Raw genomic sequence first — 14,172 nt, forward strand, 5'->3', positions numbered from 1 at the left:
CATTTGTTTATGTACTGGAAAATACATGAAAATGATCAATCATGACCCAGTAAATTAAGCACAAAATGTGTGTAATAACTGCCTTGTCTCCAAACTAGCTAAAATTGGGATTTTTCAATGCACTTTTTATAAAGTGCCTGGTTCTGTTCTGCTAAACCTGAATTGAGCCTTTATGGAACCACATAAATGAATTTCACAAAAGAAAGGCCATGAAGTACAGGTACAAAATGTGTTGAAATTACAAACTTTGAGGGCTTTTACACACCAAAATTTAATTTTAGGTATTGATGTAATGTTTATTTTCATAGCTGAACATGAGAAAACGAGAATAAATACTGAATGATTAAGAACATGATGTACAATTTGGCCATTTAGCACCTATCTGTCATTCAAAAAGATCATGGCATTAAACTTATCCCTTGATTAATTTCATATTCAACATTCCATTGATCTAAGAACTCTGTGCTAAATGGTTGAGAGTCGTTCCTAGTTTTTGATATCCCATTTTAGACGATCATTTGTCATTTTTAATTTTTGTATAGCCTGGTGCGCTTAACTTCTCTCATGGGGACTGTTCCATAGCCAATGCCAGCAATTGCTAGAATCGATTTGGTGAATCTTCACTGCTCTCCCTCTTGCAAATATTCTTTCTTCAGAAAGGAAGTCAAACTTGGCCATGGTGAGCAGGTTATTAAGTAAATGTTGGTTAGTCAAGTTGTCTTTATTTCTCATTCATACTGTACTTGCACATTAAAGACAGCATTGCTCCAGGACATATTTACATAAATATAGGTTAGAATACAAGTTCAACGCATTTAAAATATTTAAGACTTGTGTATCCAACTTGCAATTGTGTACCAATCCCCAAATATTCTGGGAATTCAGGAGTCTGATGGCTTGGGTGGAGGGGGGGGGGTGGGGGGAGCTCTTGCCCAATCTGGATGTACTGGCCCGAGTGCTGTAATACCTCCTACCAGATGCAGAAGAGAGAACAGTTTATTTGAGGGGTGTGTGGAGTCCTTCACAATGTTTATTGCCTTTTGCCTGTTGTGTCATTCATGGTAGATCTTTTCTGCTGATTTCACTTCTTCTGGTCCGAGGTGGTACAGCTTCCAAACCAGACAGTGATGCAGTTGCACAGGATGCTCTCAACACATCCTCTGTAGAATGTAGTGAGGATGGAGGGTGGGAGTTTCCTCAGCCTTCACAGGAAGTAGAGTCACTGCTGGGCTTTCTTGGCTATGGAGCATGTGAGGTTCTCCGCTAAGTGCACTCCAAGGAATGATACTCTTGACTACCTCAACGGTAGAGCCGTCAATGGTCAGTGGAGCATGGTCCCCCTCGGGCCCTCTTGAATTGATAACGCCTCCCATGAATTTGTAGGTGATGAATGTAAACTAACTGGGCATGCTCTAGCTGCAATAGATTTGTATTTTTTAAATGGAGCATACCTATGTAATTTTGATGGATGCTAGTGTTATTATTGTTTTGGGACATATCTAGTTCTGGAGCAATAATATGGAGATGTTGTTTGGTCTAATAGTTTTTGCTTTATCTGTGCTCTCATTTTCCCAATACACCATTGGTTCTCAACCTATTCTTTACACTCACTTACCACTTTAAGTAATCGCTATGCCATTGGTGCTCTGTGATTAGTAAGGGGTTGCTTAAGATGGGATGTGGGTGGAAAGAAAGTTTGAAAACCACTGTTTTAATCGTACCTAATTGACTCATTATGTGCACGGTTTCATAACTCCAAAGGAAATGGGCCAATGACAATTTTTCTCAAGCAAAATATTTCCGTAACAATTGGTTCTAGAATAGAGGTTCTCAACCTTCCCTTCCCGCTCACTACATTCTACAGAGGATGTATTGAGAGCATCCTGTGCAACTGCGTCACACTCTGGTTTGGAAATTGTACCACCTCGGACCAGAAGACCCTGCAAAGGATAGTGAAATCAGCAGAAAAGATTACCATGAATGACACTTGCAACAGGCAAAAGGCAATAAACATCGTGAAGGACTCCACACACCCCTTAAGCAATCCCTTACTAATCAGAGTACCAATGACATGGGGAATACTTAAAGTGGTATGTGAGTTGAAAGAAAAAGGTTGAGGACCACTGCAATGCATATTGAGTAAATGTTAAAACTTTCTTATTGCATGGCAATTACCTGAACCTAAAATTTTATTATTCACTGCCTAACTGTTTATTATGCCCCTAGCTTCAATAAATCTCATTCATAATGGAGATCCAGTATACAGATAGTACATGTCACATGCCAGGATTTGATGTTACTTTCACGGTATCTTCCCCAGTGATATTTGTTTGAGGTCAAAGTTCATTACTCAAGGTAACTTCTGGAATTGTGAATGCCAATTGAAAAAACCGAATGCATTGCACTTCATTAAGCATGTCTCTGTTGGTCTGAGCGATGGAGTAGATATGGCTAGGAAGCATTATGGATGCTTTGATTTAATCTGACATCAGTCAAAATGGCATCAATTTTGATATTAAAGCAAAATTCAATTTATGCAAGATCTCCTTTGCCATCTTTTAACAATGTTCAGCTGTTTTAACTTTTGAACTTTGGCAGTGCATCACAGCCAGTTTTGTTTGGTTTTGTCTTTTTTATGGGGAATTTGATTTGTCAGTGCCAAACAGAAACTTTATGGCTAGCTATCAGCCCTTGCCAGTGATACTGAGTGCTGACTTTCAAAAGCTTTCCCTCTACATAATAGCATGGTTGATGACTTGTGTGGGGAAATCTGCTTCTCTGCTCATCCTTGAGATGCTGGCTTCTGGAGGCACATATTAAGTATTTGTGGTTGATTTACCATCCCAACTGTGTGTTTGTCTTTTTTTTTTTTTTTAAATTTTTTATTTTTCACACCATAAATCACAATAGCCATGATATACACTTTTTCTTTTCCACACATTTACAGTGACTTTTTCTCCCTCCCCCCTCCCTCCTCCCAAGCCACCCCCCCACCCCCCCCCCCCTCATCCATTTTAGGTATACAATCTAGGTTGCATTAATTCAGTTAGACAATGTTGTCATTCAACAAAAATACACCAGAAATTCTACTGAGTCCATTCTTTTCTTTTCTTCTCCTTCCATCAATTTAGGTAATGTTTGTTCCCGGTAGGTTTTCGCTATTGTATTTAATGTAAGGCTCCCATACTTGTTCGAATATTTCAATATTATTTCTTAAACTATATGTTATTTTTTCTAATGGAATACATTTATTCATTTCTATATACCATTGTTGTATTTTCAAATTATCTTCCAATTTCCAGGTTGACATAATACATTTTTTTGCTACGGCTAGGGCTATCTTGACAAATCTTTTTTGTGCATCTTCCAAGTCAATTCCAAATTCTTTATTTTTTATGTTACTTAGGAGAAAGATCTCTGGATTCTTTGGTATATTGTTTTCTGTTATTTTATTTAATATCTGATTGAGATCATCCCAAAATTTTTCTACTCTCTCACATGCCCAGATTGCATGAATTGTTGTTCCCCTTTCTTTTTTACATCGAAAACATCTATCAGATACTGTTGGGTCCCATTTATTTAACTTTTGCGGTGTAATGTATAGTCTGTGTAACCAATTATATTGTATCATACGCAGCCTCGTATTTATTGTATTTCTCATCGTTCCAGAGCATAACTTCTCCCATGTTTCCTTTTTTATCTTTATATTTAAATCTTGTTCCCATTTTTGTTTAGTTTTACCATTTGTTTCCTCATTTTCCTTTTCTTGCAGTTTAATATACATATTTTTTATAAATCTTTTGATTAACATTGTATCTGTAATCACATATTCAAGGTTACTTCCCTCTGGTAAACTCAAGTTGCTTCCTAATTTATCTTTCAAGTAGGATCTCAGTTGGTAATATGCCAGCGCTGTATCTCCAGTTATATTGTACTTATCTCTCATTTGTTCAAAGGATAAGAATCTACTTCCTGAAAAACAATTTTCTATTCTTTTAATCCCTTTTTTTTCCCATTTTCTAAAGGCAAGGTTGTCTATTGTAAAAGGGAGTAGCTTATTTTGCGTCAATATTAGTTTTGGTATTTGGTAATTTATTTTATTTCTTTCTACATGAATCTTCTTCCATATATTGAGGAGATGGTGTAATACTGGAGAAGTTCTATGTTGTACCAATTTTTCGTCCCATTTATATAATATGTGTTCAGGTATCTTTTCCCCTATTTTATCTAATTCTAGTCTCGTCCAGTCTGGTTTTTCCCTTGTTTGATAAAAATCTGATAGGTACCTTAATTGTGCGGCTCTATAATAATTTTTGAAGTTTGGCAATTGTAAGCCTCCTTGTTTATACCATTCTGTTAATTTATCTAGTGCTATCCTCGGTTTCCCCCCTCTCCATAAAAATCTCCTTATTATTTTCTTTAACTCTTTGAAGAATTTTTCTGTCAGTTGTATTGGCAATGCCTGAAATAAGTATAGTATCCTTGGAAAAATGTTCATTTTAATACAGTTTATCCTTCCTATCAGTGTTAGTGGTAGCTCTTTCCAATGCTCTAAATCGTCCTGTAATTTTTTCATTAGTGGATTGTAATTGAGTTTATATAATTGGCCTAGATTTTTGTTTATTTGCACACCTAGGTATCTTATTGCCTGCGTTTGCCATCTGAATGGGGATTCCTCCTTAAATTTTGAGAAATCCGCGTTATTCATAGGCATTGCTTCACTTTTATTTACGTTTATCTTGTATCCCGACACTTCTCCATATTCCTTCAATTTCTTATATAGTTCTTTTATTGATAGTTCTGGTTCTGTTAAGTACACTATCACATCATCCGCAAACAGACTGATTTTATATTCCCTGTCTTTTATTTTTATTCCTTTTATATTATTATCTCTTCTTATCGATTCTGCTAGTGGTTCTATAGCTAGCGCAAACAATAATGGTGATAGTGGGCATCCCTGCCGCGTTGACCTGCTTAAGTTAAATTGCTTTGATACATGTCCATTTACTGTCACTTTCGCTAACGGTCCCTTATATAATGCTTTAATCCAATTAATATACTTCTCCGGTAAACTGAATTTTTGCAATACTTTGAACAAGTAATTCCATTCTACTCTGTCGAAGGCCTTCTCTGCGTCTAAAGCAACTGCTACTGCCGGTGCTTTATTTCCTTCTACTGCATGAATTAAGTTAATAAATTTACAAATATTGTCTGTTGTGCGTCTTTTTTTGATAAATCCAGTTTGGTCTAAATTTACCATTTTCGGTACCTGTTCTGCTAATCTGTTTGCTAATAGTTTAGCTATTATCTTATAATCTGTGTTTAGCAGAGATATTGGTCTATATGATGCTGGTGAGAGTGGATCTTTCCCTTGTTTTAGTATCACTGTAATTATTGCTGTTTTACTGTGTGTTTGTCTTGATGGTAGAAAAGCACTTGATACTGGTCTGGATTAGTACATGGCTAAAATTGCTAATTAAGTGCTTCACTGTGGCTTGCTTTGTGCTCTGGCCTGCTTCTAATACAGTCTGGATTATGATTGGGTAGGATTTTTGCATACTGAGACCACCTTTTCATCTGGTTCTGATTTTAAATCCAAGATTTTTCAAAGCAAAAACTAACCAAATATACTGTTGTGCACCATCCCCTGAAACCTTTCAACAACATTACTCTGACATTTTAGTGTTGAGCAGATTTGAATCTGCCTGGGAATTGTTGATTACCCAGTATATATTTCAAGGAAAAAGTTGTGTTTTATTTTCTGCATGTAGTTTGAGCAGGGGCTTGAGTAGACCCTCTCACTTCCCTCTGGAAGAAGGGAAGCAAGTTGCTATGTACTAACAAGAAACATCTTGGTTCTAACTTGGGTGACTGTATCTTTGAAACTTAAACTGATTTTTTTTTTCTCCTTTTGTAGAAAATTTGAAAAAACACCTGGAAACCTCGCAGCAACTTCTGAGTGAACTCCGAGCAGACAGAGAACATTTCAACTCTTTGGCTGAAATTAAGGAACTTGGAGTCACTGTTGAAAATGCAGCCAAAGGAATGAAAAGGTATAGGTGTACAATCTCTTGTAAATTTTCCTAGAGTTCTGTTACATTGACTGATCTCTGACTACAAGGTGACTCCATTTTGCTAATTATAAAACTTTGTTAAATTTAACTGACTTGTATTCAAACTTTGTTTTAAAATGCAGTGTGGCTGTGCTTTCCTCTTTCAAACTTATCTGGCTCATAAACGTTTCACCTACTCTATTCCATCTGTGACAAGAAAACGTAGAAATATGTCACAAGATCAAAGAACAGAAGTAGGCCATTTGGCCAGTTGAGACTGCTCCGCCATTCCACCCTGAGCTAAACTATTCTTGGATCTACTTCCAAGTTTCAGCCTTTTGCCCACATTCCTTGATACCTATCAATCTCCCCCAATGATCAGGCCTCCACAGCCGTTTGTGGCACCAAATTCCACAGCCCTCTGGCTAAAGAAATTTCTTCTGTTTTAAATGGGAACCTTCTAAATCTAAGACTGAGTCCTCTTGTCCTGGGTTCACCCACCAAGGGAATCATCTTATTGGCATCTACTCTGTCCAATCCTTTCAGGATTTGAAATGTCTGAGATGCCCTGTCACTCCAAGAACTGCTAAATATTTCTAATATGTTAGACCCTGCATTCCAGAAACCATCTTGGTAAATCTTCTCTGTACTCTCTCCAACATTATTACATCCCTTCTAAGATAAGGGGCCCAAAACTGCACACAGTACTCCAAATGAGGTGTCTCATAGAGAATCATCAGTCCCTCTTTACTTTTATACACTCTTCCTCTTGAAATGAATCCCAACATAGCATTCACTTTTTTTTTTACTGCCGATCCAACCTGGTAGTTAATCTTTAAGTTATTCCGCATGAAGAGCCCATCCCTTTGAATGTTCTCCCATCCAAATAATTATTTGCCTGTTTATTTCCTCTTCCAAAATGTATAACTGTACATTTCTCAACATTGTATCTCATCTGCTATTTCTTTGCCCACTCTCCTAAGCCGTCCAGGTCTCTCTGCAACCTTTCGGTTTCTTCAACACTTCCTACTCCACCACCTACCTTGGTGTCATCTGAAAATTGTGCCATAAAAGCATTCACTCCATAATCTAAATCATCAATATACATTTTTTAAAAAGCGGTCCCAGCACTGATCCCTGCGGACCACCACTAGTAACCGGCAACCAACCAGAACAGGATCCCGTTGGCTGTTGGCTTTGTACAGGCATTAAAAGGCTTGTTACAGGAGCTGACAATAGTTTATTTTAAAATACGCTCAAAATATTTGAGTATTGTGCAGCTTCACTCCACTGGTAAATGCCAGATTTGGGGTCGCCTTATACAAAGGGTGCTCTCAAACCTATATTTTAGATAGAAAATTGGGGGGGGGGGGGGCTGGGAGGTCCATCTATTCACCAGCTTATAATGAAGGCCTCAGACCTTAAACATCTTTACCTCCTATGGATGGTATGCAACCTGCTGAATTCTTCCACCATTTCTGTGGTTAAGTGTGGGGAAAAAAAATCACTGGCAATAAAGCGTTGCATACACTCGTATGTTTTTTTAAAAAATAATAAAAAAAATTTTTAATCTGTAGTTATCCAAACAACTAAAACTAATGAAGTTAGTTTTGATATAAATCAGGATTATTGTAAGTGATTCTGGCTCAGTATTAGCTGGTGTCTCATTTATCTACCCAGCTTGTTTCAGAAACAGACCATTGAATCAGAATTTTTTCTCCATTTTGAGGGTGTATTCATACCAAAGATTAAGTGTGCTACACCTTCAAATTGGAGGTATCCATGCAGTACAGCACAACCTAATCCTGAATGAATACTTTCTGTTGGCAGTTTGGAACAGAATGGTAAATCTGCATTTACAATTGATGTGTGTCAATGGTTTAATTTTAAAAAAAAAATAATGGATTTTAACACATTTTTTGTTTAAAGTCATCTGCTCAAGAAAATATTTCTTTTTAGTGACTTTGTACTATAAAACATGGATTTTAAAAAATATTGATACTTCTCAACAACCCTTATTTGACATCACTTTAGTTAATCAAGGAACTAGCTGGCTTGCCATTTAAATTCTTAAGAGTAATATTTGCTCATAACTTTAATATGAACTAATGTGCTGGGGAAAAAATGCCAAAAATGTTAAATATAATGCATCTGCATTTGTGCCATTGACCTAAATTTAAATTTTTTGCAGAGTTGGAAAATGTGTCAAGTATCTTATTGTGTGAATAGAGTGGTGAGTCAGGTGTTGAGCTGAAGCTACTTGTGATACCTTTGTAAAGAACAGAATAGGAGTGAAACCAAAGCACAATGTATTTCTGTATGTGCCAGACTTGATAAACAAAGAACAGAAGGTTATGTCTCTACCATAGAAAGTATTGTATCTGGATCACAGCTGGTTATGGAAACAATTCTGCTCAAGACTGCAAGAAACCACAGAGTTGTGAATGTATATGATGCAAACAAACCTCCCATTGTCTTCAGAAAGCTAGATACTCTCTTCTATCCCCTTGTGTTGTGTGGACATGAGCTTGAAAACAACCCTCTGGATTCAAAGATGCTTTCTTTTCTGCTGTTAGATTTTTTTAAGGGACTTCTCATTGGTAAAAGGTGATGCCTTTATACTGCTTTAGCTGCTCTTTTCCTATACTCTGCACTTTATGTTGTAATGCTACCCTGCAAATTTTAACTTTGCTTGCCTGGATAGCATCTTTGTTTTACTGCCTCTCTGCACACATGAAAATAAACAATTCACACTTATTCCTTTTGTAATTTTGGATTTAGTCTTAAATTGGGTTAAGTAACGGGCGTGCATTGGAAAAAGGGTTTTGTTCCATTGGTTCCAAAGTGAATAAGGCAGGTGATGCTGTACTTGTTTTATAGTACAAAGTCACTAAAAAGAAATATTTTCTAGAGCAGATGACTTTAAATGATGACTGAATGATAATGTGGTATTGATGAAGATGGAAGTGTGTATCAGTGAGGTGCAGAGGGCAAGAATTCCTCAGTGGTGAAGGGGGTGGGGGGGGGGGAAATGTGTATTTCATGGTATTAAATACAGAGAATAATCTATTGAGGGTGAAGTTTGGAAACTTACTTTGAACAAGAGAAATATTGATGGAAATGATGTGATTTTTGAGCTCTGTTTCATTAAAAGAGAAGCTGCAACTCCAGGAAATACAACCACTTAATGGGACTGATCCAGAGAAACTGGAAGAATGTGATGGAATTGTTGCAGGGAATTGGATGGTAGTTTGGTTAATCAAGATAACTGGGAGTCCACTGGGTTGTAATGACCCTTTGATTGCTTGCCTGTCCTTGTTGATGAAGGTGGGAGAAAACCAGAAATGGCCAGTTCTGATGAATGATCTTAACCTTAACAGTAACTGTAGTTTTTCCTTTTTCCGTGGATATTGCTTGATCTTCTAACTTGTTCTGGATTCCAATTTATAGCATCTTCAGAGTTTTGCTTTTGGTGAACTGAGAAATGGGCAAGAATTTCTAAATCTGGTTGTTTATTGTTATCACCAGAAGAGTAAAGATACTGTGGCCAGGTGTGGGGTTTGAGCTGGAGTCTTTCAGTTAAATTTTGGGTAGAGCGATGCCATTTGACTCCATATTAAGTTCACCAACATGGACAAATTTGTTTCTCATTCTTTTCAGCAACCTCTTCTACTGTTGCCCCTACTGAGCTGAGTGACAATTCACCACCCTTCAAAATTGCTAGTTCTATGTGCAACATTACCTTTCTGCCAAGTACTTTCATATTTATTTCCTTCCTACTTTAATATTCCAACACTCTTCTTGTTGGCCTCCTACTCTCCATAATTCATAAACTATAGCTATTCTACATTGCTCACCAATACATTGTATTTAGAATTCTCATTCAATATAGATCTGTTCATGTCCTTTCTCTGAATACAACCTTCTGAGATCTCTAACTCTACAGTTATGGATCATTGTGGTACAATGACAGGATTTCAGGGTCTGAGTTACAGGGAAAGGTTGTGCAGACTGGGGCTTTGGGCTTTTTTCTCTGGAGCGTAGAAGGGGGGACTTGATAGAGGTGTTAAGATTTTAAAAGGGACAGACAGAGTAAAAGTGGATAGGCTTTATCAATTGAGAGTGGGGGAGATTCAAACTAGAGGGCATGGTTTAAGATTGAAGGGGGAAAATTATAAGGGGAACATGAGGGGAAATTTCTTTACGCAGAGGGTGGTGGGGATGTGGAATGAGCTTCCGGCAGATGTGGTTGAGGCAGGATCATTGGTTACATTTAAGGAAAGACTGGATAGTTACATGGAGAGGAGAGGACTGGAGGGGTATGGACCGGGTGCTGGTCAGTGGGACTAGGAGGGTGGGGATTTGCTACGGCATGGACTAGTAGGGCCGAACTAGCCTGTTCTGTGCTGTAAGTGGTTACATGGACACTATGGTCATTGGCAAAATCACAGATTACTGTTATATGTTATAAGTCCTTTGGCCAATGATGTTGTGCTGATTTAAATGAACTACTCACCATCTAAACCTTTCCTGCATCCATGTACCAGCCTCCACCATCACCCTTGGCGATCCAGACACCCACTACTGTTTTAAGGCAGGTGCCCCTGACGTCACCCCTAAATTTTCCCCCGCTCACCTTATGCAGATGTCCATTGGTAAATTGCTACTGTTTCCCTGGGGGTAAAAAGTGCTGGTTGTTCACCTGATCTGTTCCTCGTGTAATCTTAGAGACCCAAGTCAACTCTCATCCTCCTTTGCTCCAAAGAGAAAATCCCTAACTCTGTTATCCTCACCTCATCCTGGTCAATTTCCTCTGCACCCTTTCCATAGCTTCCACAACTTTCCTGGAATGAGGCGGCCAGATCTGAACACAATATTCCAAGGACGACAAGGGACAAAATTGGTCCCCTAGAGGATCAGAGTGGTCAACTATGTATGGAGCCTCTCAAAATGGGGGAGATCTTAAACAGTTTTTTTTTTTTGCATCAGTATTTACTTGGGAAATTGGCATAATGCATATGGGTGGAACAAAGAGAAGTATCGTGAAACGAAGTTAAGGAGGAGGAGATGATTGCTGTCTTACAGCGAACATAGGAAGTAGGAACAGGAGTAGGCCAAAAATGGCCCATCGAGCCTGCTCCGCCATTCAATACGATCATGGCTGATCTAATTTATGACCTAACTCCACCTACCTGCCTTCTCCCCATATCCCCTAATTCCTCTATCATATAAAAATTTATCTAACCGAATTTTAAATATGTTTAATGAAGCAGCCTCAACCACTTCCCTGATTAGAGAATTCCAAACATTCACTACTCTCTGGGGGAAAAACTATTTTTCCTCATCTCTGTCCTAAATCTACTCCCCCGAATCTTGAGACTATGTCCTCTCGTTTTAGTTTCCCCGGCCAGCTCAAAAAACCTTCCTACATCTATCCTATCCATACCCTTCATAAAGGTATGCAAATCCCCTGGGCCGGATATGATATTCCTTCGGACCTTGTGGGAAACAAGTGTTGAAATTGCAGGGGCCTTGATGGATATATTCAAAATGTACATAGCCATGCGAGAGGTGCCAGAGGATTGGAGAGTAGCTCATATTGTCCCGCTGTTTAAGAAGGGCTCTAAAAGTAAACTAGGTGACTATAGGCCAGTGAGCCTGACGTCAGTAGTAGGTAAGTTATTGGAAGGAGTTCTGAGAGATAGGATATATAAGTATTTGGACATCCGTGGGTTGATTAAGGATAGTCAACGTGGCTTTGTGCGTGTTTAATCAATCTTGTAGAGTTTTTCGAGGAAGTTACCAAGAAGGTAGATGAAGGAAAGGCTGTGAATGTTGTCAACGTGGACTTCAGTAAAGCCTTCGACAAGATCCCTTGTGGGAGGTTAGTTCATGAAGGTTAAGGCACTAGGTATACATAGGGGGGGGGTTGTAAACTGGATTTGAAAACAGAGTGGTAGTGGATGGTCGCTTCTCAGACTGGAGGCCTGTGACAAGTGGTGTGCCTCAGGGATCTGTGTTGGGACCATTGTTGTTTTTTTGTCTGCATCAATGATCTGAATGATAATGTGGTAAGTTGGATCAGCAAGTTTGCTGATGACACTAGGAGTCGTTGTAGATAGTGAAGAAGATTTTCAAAGTTTGCAGAGGGATCTGGATCAACTGGGAGATTGGGCCAGTAAATGGATGATGGCGTTTAATGCAGACTAGTGTGAGGTATTACAATTTGGAAGAGCAAATCAAGGAAGGACGTACACTGTAAATGGTAGGGCACTGAGGAGTGTGGAGGAGCAAAGAGACCTAGAAATAGAGATACATTGTTCCCTGAAGGTGACATTGCAGGTGGACAGAGTTGTAAAGAAAGCTTTTGGTATCTTAGCCTTTATAAATCAAAATATTGAGTATAGGAGTTAGGATGTTGTATTGAAATTGTATAGGATACTTGTGACACCAAATTTGGAATATTGTGTGCAGTTCTGGTCACCTAGCTCTAGGAAGGATATCAATAAGATTGAAAGAGTGCAGAGAAGATTTACTAGGATGTTGCTGGGTCTTCAGGAGTTGAGTTACAGGGGAAGATAAAACAAGTTGGGACTTTATTCCTTGGAACAAAGAAGAATGAAGTGAGATTTGAGAGGTTTACAAGATTGAGGGGTATAGACAGTAAATGCGAGTAGGCTCTTTCCACTGAGATTAGGAGATTAGGAGAGATAAATACAAGAGGACATGGATTTAGGGTGAAAGGGGAAAGGTTTAGGGGAAACCTTCACTCAGTGTGGAATGAACTGCCATCTGATGTGGTGGGAGTGGACTCAATAAATTGGATAGATACATGGTTGGGAGAGGTCTGGAAGGTTTTTGAAATGGGAGCAATTTATTGTGACTTGCTGATCCATGGTCAGCACAGATAAGAAGGGCCACAAATGACCTGTTTTCTGTGCTATAGTGTTTTATGCCTCTGGTTCCAGCTGCAACATTGGCTCTCAACTCTTAAATTCAATCCCCCGACTAATGAAGGCCAGCATACCATAAGCCTTCTCAACTACCTTATCAACCTGCGTGGCAACCATGAGAGGGACCCCAAGGCCCCACTGTTCATCCACACTTGGGAATCCTTTCATTAACCATGTACTCCTCCAAGTTTGACCTTCCATAATGCATCACTTTTTGCTTATCTGCCACTTTTCTGCCCAACTCTGGATACTCTCTGCTCTATTGAAACCAACAATAACTCAGTCACTACATAATCACACAACACCTTGTATCCATGACATCTCCAACCTTCGTGTCATGTGCAAACTTACTTGCCTATCAATCAATTTTTGTCCCGGGTTCCTGGAACAGATAACTGCAGAACTCCACTAATCGCTGTGGAAATGTTGCTGCTTGATTATAAATACCAATGATAGTGAAAATTATGTTGTTTTGATTCTTTCAGTGTTAAACCAGCCTCATCTATGTTGCACCCTTGGGTAATGAATAATGCACAATTCTGTGGTGAATACTTGAGTCATCTTGTTTGCTTGATGTGGACAATGTCATGTATTTTGAATGTCTGATCACTTGACTAGGTTATCTTATTACAATTTGTGAAGATGAATGTTCTTTCACTTTTGCAGTTATTTTGGGAAGATTGAAGAAATGGCGTCTTGTGTCAGCAGGGAGTCTGTACTTCTTCATCAAAATCTTGACGAACAAGCTTTGGGTATGGATGTCTCGGCAAAGGGAATTTTTAAGTAAACCATTTCCCCTTTCCTCAAAAAAAATTCAATAAAGGTTCAATTATGCACTTCAAAAAGTGACTTTGAAGTGTTTTTTCCATTCAGGCATACAAAAAAGTCCACAAGTCCGTGTGGCCCAAACACCCCAATTAACCTCCAACTGCCATATGCTTTGAAAGGTAGGAGGGAACTGGAACTAACCCATGGAAGTACAAGGAGAATGTAGAAACTCATTACAGACAGCACTGGATGCTGCCACAGTAATGGCATTGTGGTAACAGTTATGCTAACCATCCTGCCCAATCCTTTAGTGATGTAGGAGCAGTCCATGATTAGAGTAACGATGAGAGGTTCTACTACTTTCTACAACATTCTCTGTTCCTGGGCTTTTGAGTTTC

The 14,172-nt window shown here is 38.7% G+C and overlaps 1 protein-coding gene across 1 annotated transcript in view; it reads left to right on the forward strand.

The window, feature by feature from the left end:
- haus8 (HAUS augmin like complex subunit 8) overlaps positions 1 to 13,851 on the forward strand; it is a 48,329-nt gene extending 34,478 nt beyond the window's left edge. Inside the window, exons 13-14 of the mRNA XM_069923218.1 lie at positions 5,918 to 6,053; positions 13,673 to 13,851. Of these exons, the coding sequence (XP_069779319.1) occupies positions 5,918 to 6,053; positions 13,673 to 13,793 (257 nt within the window). The 3' untranslated portion in view covers positions 13,794 to 13,851. The remainder of the gene's footprint in view (positions 1 to 5,917; positions 6,054 to 13,672) is intronic.
- Positions 13,852 to 14,172: the final 321 nt, after the last annotated feature.

The sequence above is a fragment of the Narcine bancroftii genome, chromosome 3 (genome assembly GCF_036971445.1).
Source record: "Narcine bancroftii isolate sNarBan1 chromosome 3, sNarBan1.hap1, whole genome shotgun sequence".
In the NCBI taxonomy this organism is placed as follows: Eukaryota; Metazoa; Chordata; class Chondrichthyes; order Torpediniformes; family Narcinidae; genus Narcine; species Narcine bancroftii.